Raw genomic sequence first — 10,427 nt, forward strand, 5'->3', positions numbered from 1 at the left:
GCGAAAAGACTTACTCTCGCAAGTGCTCGACATGTAAGCAATTTGGGCATGATAAGCGTTCATGTGGGCAAAACTCTCGTGGTGGCAGCGCATCTGGAAGTAGAAGAGTGTCTAGAACTTAATTTATTTTTAAGTCTATTGTAATTTAATGATGTATTTCGTTGCTAATGGAATGAAATATTTTTCAATTATTATGAACCTCTCGTATTGGATGAATTATTTTTAAATATTATATTTATTTTTGCACATTCAAAAGGTGCGGATTACACAATACAATAACAAAATAAAAAAGACATAAAAGAATCCGCACCCTATAAAATATGACACTTAAACCTAAATATAACAAGTTTTCAAACGCACTTCGGAGCACTTTACAACTCCTAAAACGACAATCAAAATGTATATGTATACTTGATGTAATGAGACGATATTATTATACACTAAAAAAAATATTAAGTTCTATATAAAATATTTATAATCCGGTGTTTTGAAATGTGACTAATCTTCGGTCAAAGTACGCAAAAAAACTTAATTTTTGAGAAAGAATAAAGGTTGAGTCGGGTTTTTAGGCAAGGGTTTTACGCATAAATTGTGTGAGTAAAGCCTAATTTGATTTTTTTTAATGGGTTAGATTGGTGCCAATTTTTTTTTTTTTTTTTATTACAAAAGTGCCGGTCTCCGTACTCACACGAAGGGAAGAAATCAAATTAGGGTGGGAAGTGAAATCAAAGGGACGCGAATAATAATTGGGGCTTGGAGCGACCTTGATAAATAGCACTCCAAATCCTTTAACACCATTCGACCACCTTTTTTCTCAATAGCGCCGATGTTCTTCCTCCACACTAATCACTAATTAACAGCGGACTTAGGGATTTCAGGATCAAATCTTGGCGATAATTTAGGGATTTTGAGGATTAAATTTCACTGTATGAAGTTTGCGATTTAATTAATTCATCCAGATGAGTATTGAGCCATTCAATAGGTAAACTCCGTGTTTAATTCTTCTTGTCCAAGACCGGGAAAATAATTTAGTTCTTGATGCTTGTTTTTCCTGTCTTATCTATTTATTCATCTTCGTTTCTTGTCAAGAATTCAACTATCCATTGTTCCATTTACCTACCTAAATTATCACTCCATTTGTATTAAAACACACCCCATACTGAGTTGTCAATTGGCGAACTCAACATCGAGGTGTGTTTTAATATAAAGGGAGTGATAGTTTAGGTAGACAAAGGGAGTAATGGATAGTTGATGTATGAAACTAGCGAAAAAGTGATAGTATCCGTTGTTTCCTTTACGTATCACTCCCTTTGTATTAAAACACACCTTGATGCTGACTGCTGAGTTGGTTACTTTTAAATATTTGGCGAACTCAACATCGAGTTGTGCTTTAATACCAAAGGAGTGATAGTTTAGGTAGGTAAAAGGATCAATGGATGAGGTATGTAACTCGCAAGTGACAGTTTAGGTGTGTTTTTTGACAAATAACTCTTTTCTTGTTATGTGGATTTATGGGAAATGTTGGATAGGTTGGTGAAACTTGCTGCAAGAGCTTTTTATGATGACATTACGACTAAAGGAGACAATCAGCCAAAGTCCGGTAGAAGTGACAATCGAGGAATTGCAGTGGTGATTCTAGATGCGCTCACAAGGTTCTCACTTTTACTATTTTACTCCCTCGTTTCAATTTGTTTGTCTTACCTTTTTTAGTTTGTTTAAAAAAGAATGCCGCTTTCGCTTTTTGGCAACTCTTTAAACCAACTTTCCACATGACATGTTTAAAAGATCAAAGGACATTTTTGTACATTCTACATATCATTAGTCTAAGATCACAAGATTCAAAGGTCTTATTTACTTTCTTAAGCTCCATGCCAAGTCAAAACCAGTCAAACAGATTGAAACAGACGGAGTAGCTATTTTGCCCCTTAGAGGAGGATATATCATTTTTATCGAAGCTGACATATATTGTCATATTTTCAAGCACTGCGTGATTAGTTTCTGCATAATTCACCCACACATCCACAAAGTGCTTTGGATGGAGCAATATATGTGCGTATTAAAAATAATACGTTTCAGGCGGCAATGGGTGAGGGAAGAAGACTTGGCAAAAGACTTGAAGTTGCACACGAAGCAACTACGCCGCACCTTGCGGTTCTTTGAAGAAGAAAAGCTCATCACACGGGACCATAGGAAAGAGGTTGGTTTTATGCTCTATTGCCATAAAGATGATTTATTACTTAACCCCCTCTGCCTATGATATAATTTCTGGAAGATTTAGCCTTTATCACTAGTTTCAGACAGTCAGAGTGTTCCTGACTTTATATATCTAAAGCAACACCATTTGTTTCCTTAACTTAGCAATTGGATCCCTTTTACATAAATTCCTCTGAAGTAAATAGGAAGATGTGAGAAATTTGCTGTTTGGTAACCATATGGATGTAAGGTGCACACTAAGTTGCGTCTCTTTACCCCATTTTCAGAACTCTGTAGATTCGTTATGTAATTTATTCAACCTATGTCTTATCTAAAAAAACATGAAATTGTTACATACTCCCTCCGTCCCAAATTATGTGGCACCATTTGACTTGGCACGGAGTTTAAGAAAGAAAGGAAGACTTTTGAAATGTGTGATCCAAAACAAGCCTTATATGAATGTGTGGCTGTAAATCATCTCATAAAGTTAAATTGTTTCTAAATATAGAAAGGTGACATTCTTTTTGTGACAGACCAAAAATGAAATGGTGCCACATAATTGGGACAGAGGGAGTAATACAACACAAAAAAACAATAAGGAAGCCAACGGTGAAGCTCAGTCTGAAGAAACTCATCTATTTGCTTAATCTAGCCAAAAAGAATCATACTTCTTTATTCTAAACCATTTTAAAAAAAAAATCCCATTTTGTTGTTACCTTATGCGTTCCTATGTTCTACACGGGAATACTCCTTCAAGTTGATTTCTTTAGCAAATTCTATTTGCTCTTTGCTACCACGGTACAGAACATTGAGACCTGTTAGAAAAATTCATTATGACAGCAAAGAAGAGGAAATTTTTCAGTTACAAATACAAAGAAGTAGCATTTTCTTCTGTGTGCTCATATTCTTTTAGCCTCAGCCTCATTAATTTAATTGCTAATGTGCGACAAACTAATGGCGTTTTAATGAATGTTCATATATCCTCCTCCTTTTCCAAAAGCCGTGGTAGGTGAGAAGGGGCTGATTTGATTGCATTTTTTGTCCGCGATTGGTGAGAAGGGGGTGATTTGGCGGCACATTCTTTTCCCTCTGCCCTTAACCTACCAATGTGCAACTACCCTCCTCCTCTACCAAAAGCTGAGGGGTGAGAAAGGGGCGATTCAATTGCATATTCATCTGATATTATCACATACTACTCCCTCCGTCCCAATTTGTTTGACACTTTTCGCTTTTCAAGAGTCAAACTTCTTAATTTTGACTGTGTTTGAACATAGAATCTTTAGATTTTTCGAAATAAAATTTACATATCTGGAAAGTATGTAAAAGACATGAAAAAATTATGGTCAAAGAACAATTCGTTTGACTCTCCAAAAGCGAAAAGTGTCAAACAAATTGTGACGGAGGGAGTACTAACATTCTCCAGATTTTGCCTGCAATTTCTTTGCAAAATAATCTGTCATTCGTTCTCTGACAATCTTTTGTTACAGGGAGCAAAGGGTGCAAAAGTATACAATGCTGCAGTTGCAGCTACTGTTGATGGCCTGCATGGGAAAGACGGAGATGACAAAATAAAGATGCATACTCATTCCTATTGCTGCCTGGACTATGCACAGGTTCCCTTACCAACTTCTGTAGATTTTTTGTAGTATTCTGATACTTCTAGTCATAGCATTTTCAGACTTGACTGATAGATGAACAACAAGAGGCAGTAGTAAGGCTCTGTCTAATTTTCGTTGGTTGAATTGAACTATGAGAGACTTAAGTAATCTATAGTAATAGCACTTCTGCTTATTATGGTACTAGCACAAGCATGATTGTTGACCAGGGATAACTTCTCATGTATCTTGGATATCATTGATATTTAACTATATTGGTACTTTCATGAAAGTTAAAGATTCGAGGGGCATCTCAAATTCTGCAGATATATGATGTTGTGAGGTACAGACTGCACCGAATGAAGAAAAAGTTAAGAGATGAGCTGGATAACAAAAACACAGTGCAGGAGTATATATGTCCCAACTGTGGGAAAAGGTTCTGCCTTCAATACTGCCGCTGAGTTTTGTCTTTTTGATAGGTATGCGTCTCATGACAAATTCAGGATTTTCCTTAAATATGCGAATTCAGATATACTGCATTGGATGCATTGCGGCTGGTCTCTCCTGAGGATGAGTATTTCCATTGTGAAAGTTGCAATGGGGAACTAGTGGCAGAGAGCGACAAGATAGCTTCTCAAGGGTCTGCAGATGGGGATGACAATGATAGGAGACGACGTCGCGAGAAATTGGAAGACATGCTTCATAGGGTGGAGGTTTGTCTTCTTTCTATATATGTTTTTGGGTGTACTATTTTTCTTTTTTCTTTTGGAGGTTGATATATAGGTACTTTCCACAATTCATTTTGTTTTTAATGTATTCACTCATTTGGTCATGTAATACTGGTGGCTTTTGGGTCATGTAATGTATTCACTCATTTGGTCATGAAAAGCTAGCAAGAGAATAAAAAGAATTCCAGATAATAGCTGTTTAATTTACTTAACGCACTCACAAGCGTTGGCACCGGTGCTGTAGTTTCGCTTGGATAACTCAATGTTGCATTCCTTGGAGGGCAGCGTGCTTAGAGACTACTGACTAGCCATTTGGCCCACGATAGTGAAGAGAACTAGAGAGCCAATGCAACTTAATTTGGCCTTTTTCTTCAATGAATTAGTGGACTGCTGCATAATCTGCGGGTTGGTTGTGTAAGGATGTTCGTAACAGGCTTGGTCAAAGAAGTAATGTTCAACTGGATCGTATGAAGAGAGAAATAGGAGAGCTTTTGAGGGAGTAGAGAAGGATTTTGTACACTTGAGGAATAGCCTCTTATCCCTTATTTCTTTTTGGTGCAGCCGCGAGATCTCTAGAATCATGAGGAATGGGTGTTGTCCATAGAAAATCATATTTTTCTTTAGATTGTCTTCTTTTTGGTTTACTTCTTGTATAAGGGCATTTTGTGCCCCTTTTTAAATAAATAATTGGTTTACTTGATAAAAAGAGGATGTTCATAAGACAGATCTATGAAGTTCTGTTTTCATTTTGGTTGAAATGGAGGAGTCTCTCTCTCTGCCAAATTGAATGCTTCTCTATATCTTTCTTTTGGCCTGAAGGAATTTGATTTTGTCTTTCTGTAAACATGATTTTTCTGGTAGCTTTGAAAGAATTTCTACAACTTGTATTGGCTGAATTTTTAAAGGAGAGGTTGGGTCTTGTCTTCCAATTTAGTATTGCTTGGCACTTCATTTACATCATTTATCTCATGAAAAGAGATAACTACTCCTCGATCCATATTTTGTAGGTTTTCTCCTTTTTGGTAGACCTCTTGTATACGGCCAAGTTGGCCTTGTTATTATTAATGAAATCTTTACTTGATCAAAAAGAAGTCCATGAACTAGTTGGGACTATCCTAACTGCGTCCATTTTAGTATTACTACTTTTCTTGGATTATTTTGCTTTTGGATGAGCTATAGCCCCCCGTTGTTTTGATCTCTATAACAATTGATGGATTATTAAGAGTGCTTCCTCCTTTCTTTTTTCTCTTTTTGTAATCCTTAAATATCTGAGAACAGTTGACTTGATTTTACCCTCTCTTTCTGTGCATCTGGTTCAGTTTACTGAGAACTAAAAACATTACAGGCACAACTCAAACCATTGATGGATCAACTTGCCAGAGTAAAAGATTTACCCGCTCCTGAGTTTGGAAGCCTTCAAGCATGGGAATTGCGAGCCAACGCTGTGGCCCGAGGTGCAAATGGAGATAATGCAAATGACTCAAAGTCAGGACAAGGGCTTGGATTTGGTGGAACACCTATGCCTTTTGTTGGGGAGACAAAGGTTCTGTTGCCCAACTGGAGAAAGAAAAAAGAAATACTATTGTTACAGGCTTTTACTCGAAAGCTCATCATTATGTGTTTCTAGTTGCTTCTGATGCTTCTTGGAAATGCACTGTGGTGATTTTGGTGTATATTCATGCACATGCATCATTGTTATGACTCCTGCACGTCCATGCACTAGTCCATACAGAGATTGCACAACTGAGCTTTTGCGCTGTGTTAGTTAGCCTTCTGATCAAATCCTGAGAACAGCCTTTTTAACCCCTCATCCTTTGTAGTGTAACACTGGATGTTTTCTCCATTTTGTGCGTATGAACGTTTTGGTTATTTGTTTATACTATATACAAACTTCTGTTTCCTTTCTCACTAATCACTTGAGGTGTATCCTTTAGCCACTGTTTTGTCTCAATAATAAAACATATAGCAATTGCTCTGAATGCTTTCAATAAAATATCCTTGTCTTTTTTTTTTTTCCGAATTAGATGGAGAAAATAGTGCCCAAGTTATGTAGGATGTAGGGGTTGCAGATTGGTTGAGTGAAATACACCCTGAAACTATGGTGTTTATGAATTTTAACCACTTTTTGCTGTTGATTGCAGGTTGAAGTTGCTTTCTCTGGTCTTGAGGAAAAAGGAGATATCAAATCTGAGGTTTCAGCTACACCAATGAAAGTTTTGCCTCCATGGATGATAAAGGAGGGAATGAATCTTACAAAGGAGCAGCGAGGAGAGGTCAAGCAAGAGTCGAATACGGAGGGTACTTCTGCTGCAGCGGGATCATCTGATGACAAGAAGTCCATAGAAACTGAGGATGTGAAAAATATAAAGGTTAAGCTCATTGCCTTTTGTATGGTTCATTGGTTCTTACCTTTTCCTGCCCGTCTTCTCCTTTTCTGCCCCTTCCTTTCTTGCCTGAATTGTCTATATGCTGTATATTGATGCTTTAATGTCTACTTTTTTCCCTTGGTTTTGGTAGGATGAATATGTTAAGGCATATTACGAGGCTCTATTCAAGCGGCAAAGAGAGCAAGAAGAAGCTGCCAAAATGTTACCAGAAACATCAACTACAGATGGAGTGTATCACACCTCTACTGAGCGCCAAGTTGGCATGAAATCCAAACGCGAAGAGGAGGACGAAGGAGAGGATATCGAATGGGAGGAGGCCCCACCTGCAGGTAATTTTATATTGTTCATATACTTCAATCTCTTAAGTAGTTGAGGATAGAAGGACTGTTCAAACACGTTGATAATGGAGGTGCGAGTAATTGAAGTTATTAGCTTGCTACATCATGAGGTTCAGCTCCTTACCTTATACGTTGGTGCAAATTCTTTGTTTGAGTCCTTAAAAAATGGAGAGAGACCATAAATGGAACAAATGGATTAAAATTGTACTCTGTGCATCAGAATCTTTTGGGGTTTAAGCTTGAAGTGTTGGCCTTTCTTTTATTTTTGGTTTCCCATGAATTCCAAAGCTTCTTCCACTATGTTTACTTTTACAGCGAGGAAATCACTTCTTCTCCTAATTGTTAAATGATATTCTGAAAAATTATCGCTCAAAACATTAAGGAAATAGCCCTCTGGGCTTTAGTTCAATGGTAAGGGTGCAACCCAGGATGTGTGCATCACGAGTTTGAACTCTGACACTAACACGAAGCGTGATATTTAGGAGGGAGCAGGGTAGAGGAGTTGTCCTATATTCCCTCGGGTTTCGAACCTATGGGCTCACTGGGGTTGGGCCAGCTAAACTAAGGGAGATTTTTCTGTTATCAAAAGATCTGAAAAAAAAAAAGGAACATTAAGAAGATTGAAGAATATGCAACTTATCAAAGTATGCTAACAACTCTCAACATCTTTCACGAATCAATCTGAAATATTCACAACACCTATAGTTCTAATTAATTACGAATTTGTACAGTCATCTTAGAGATGTCAAGAAAGTTGTTACATACGCTATTTTATGTCCTGTTTGAATAAAAACAACTAGTCTATGGAAGCTGGGAACTGAAATATATGGACAAAAATTTCAAAGGGTCGATGACATAAGCCATGTGGGAATCCTTACTAAGAGAGGAGAGATATGGTAATTTGTTTGAGAATGCTCAAGGTTCCATAGTTCCTTGAGCCTTGACTTTCTAGAATAATGGTCTTTGGAAGTGTAGTTACTCAATAACAAAAGTCTATTGCAAATGCCATACAAGTTCTGCGGAGTTTATAGAAGTTGGGCCTGTAAGGCTATTGAGGTTTGAGCCTAATATAATTTTCAAGTACTCTTGTTTATCTGTTCCAGTAATTAGTGTAAAAAGATATGCTTTAGGTCGAGGAAGATAAGTTTCTTTCTTTACCAACTAAGAGCAAACGAGTGACGTGTGTTCGTTTCTTGTTCTAACCATGTTATGTCTCTTCTTGGGTGGATATGTTGATCACTTCCCTCGATAACCAGAATTCATAGTATACTGTATGGCTTCACATTATTTTATGATTTTCCTGAAATTTATAGCCAGTGCTGATGTGCTGCCTGCACTGGCTATAATTTGATGATAGTTACTCTATCATCTAATTAGAGTAACTAAAAGCAGAATCCTGAAATTCCTTTTATCTTTATGAAATTTTCGTGGGGTCATGCGCGAGGGAGTTACACACTGACAATGGCTGGTCTGGGGTTTTTCAAGTGTGTGTGTGTGTGTTTTTTTTTTTTTTTACGTTATGTATGTGTAGCGCTGTGAGTGACACGTGTCATGCACTTCCTAGGAAGTAGTAGTCTTAGACTATTAAGAGTAGCAGTAGATGCACCTTGGACAAGGACAAGGTGTAATGAGAGTTCCCCATGAAGTTTAGGCTCGTAGGTGGAACTTCAAGACCTGTTAGAGAGGATTTTCCAACTTCTTAGAGTTGGTATGACGTGTAACTTTGTTCTGCCTGCTTGGCTAGAGCTCTACATGTGATGGTTGCTGCTAAATTTTGTCGTCTCCCAATTCTTTAGGCTCTGATTCTTCTTGTCTCGCTCTCTCTCTCTCTCTCTCTCGTCTGGCTGCTTCTCTCTCGTCTGGCTGCTTCGTTTTCGCTTTCAATTTATAGGTCGTGTTTTATTTGTTTAGTTTTAAACTTCAACTTTCATGTTCACATTGGGTATGTTTCAGGTACTAATACAACTGGAGCTCTCAAGGTAGACTTGAATGTTGAAGCAGATGCTTCGGGAGACGACAACGATGAAGAAGATGACATAGACTGGGAAGAAGGTTGATGGTCAAAGTAATGTTTAAGCCCCAAGATTTGCAGACTGCCCGAGTCTGTAGGCATGTTGTAGCGATGTGAAGAGAGAGACATCGTCATCCGGACATTGGGTTGTTTGGTTAAGTTATGCAAAAACTGTAATACATAGATTGATAATGCAGAGGTTATAACACACATTATTTTTTGTCAAGAGCGTTTGTTCTTTGTACTAAAGAATAGGGTATGTAGGGTCAAAATTTAAAATATGGGTTTATTTTTTTTTAACTTAATAGAATTTAAAGGATGATGATGAAGGATTTAAAGAAAAGCTTAAGGGTGGTTTGTCTTTTGATGTTTAACCCATGTATTGTTATTCCATATTATATCAGGTATATAATAATAATAATAAAGAAATGATGAATTTGTGGCTGCTGTTGCGTTTGTGTATACTTTTAGGCGTTAGCAATGCAATGACTGTAAACAAAGGGAAAAATAAAGAAAAGGGATGGTAAATTGGTCGTCATGCAGCAATCCATCACTTCAAATGAAGAAAATATCTACCTTGTTTTTCTAGTCTACCTTGTCAGTGTCTATATCTAACTTGTTTCCACTTCAACAATAATTTTAGTGGGAGCCTTTTCTTGTTTTATTGGAAGCCAGAGAAATGCAGTAAGAAAGCATTAAACACAAGTCTTCCCATAAACTGTCTCCGAGGCTTTGTTATTAATAATTAGTAATCTCATAAAATAGTATAACAAATAGGGTAAACGAGGCATTAAAGAGCCCTAAAAAAATAAAGAATTCCGTTAACTCTGATGTCTATCAAAGCTTAAATCCTAAACTGTCTCACATGGCTATGCAAGTGCTAGAAATTATCCCAGCACAGATGATAAAAGAAAAGGATCCCAAGCTGCACTTTCACCAGCACCCCAAAGTCCATTTTCAAACTGCAGTATCTGTTGTTCAGTTGGAACTGAAGCTGTTTGTGTTAATCCATTCATATTGGTCATCATTGTTGGCCCATTTAAAATATTTACTTCCCCAAATGTAGACAAATCAACCGTTGGTTCACTTGTCCCTAAAACTGAACTAATTGAAACTGGCCATGTATTAGTAGCAGTACTACTACCACCACCAAAAATGTTAGTGTTAATGTTATT

General features: G+C 37.2%; 1 protein-coding gene across 1 annotated transcript; it reads left to right on the plus strand.

Moving 5' to 3' along the window:
• Positions 1-684: 684 nt before the first annotated feature.
• On the plus strand, positions 685-9,626 carry LOC132633304 (uncharacterized). The gene is made up of 10 exons (XM_060349621.1): positions 685-982; positions 1,530-1,652; positions 2,077-2,197; positions 3,681-3,806; positions 4,115-4,224; positions 4,318-4,501; positions 5,862-6,059; positions 6,658-6,885; positions 7,034-7,232; positions 9,195-9,626. The coding sequence occupies exons 1-10, from the start codon at positions 960-962 to the stop codon at positions 9,296-9,298; spliced, it is 1,416 nt and encodes a 471-aa protein (XP_060205604.1). The 5' UTR covers positions 685-959; the 3' UTR covers positions 9,299-9,626.
• The last annotated feature ends 801 nt before the right edge of the window (positions 9,627-10,427 follow it).

Source organism: Lycium barbarum, chromosome 3 (assembly GCF_019175385.1).
Source record: "Lycium barbarum isolate Lr01 chromosome 3, ASM1917538v2, whole genome shotgun sequence".
Taxonomy (NCBI): domain Eukaryota; kingdom Viridiplantae; phylum Streptophyta; class Magnoliopsida; order Solanales; family Solanaceae; genus Lycium; species Lycium barbarum.

Coding starts and splice junctions, on each gene's coding strand:
- LOC132633304 (XM_060349621.1), top strand. CDS start 960: ATGAGTATTGAGCCATTCAATAG. Junction 2,198..3,680: donor CACGGGACCATAGGAAAGAG/GTTGGTTTTATG, acceptor CTTTTGTTACAG/GGAGCAAAGGGTGCAAAAGT. Junction 4,502..5,861: donor ACATGCTTCATAGGGTGGAG/GTTTGTCTTCTT, acceptor AAAACATTACAG/GCACAACTCAAACCATTGAT.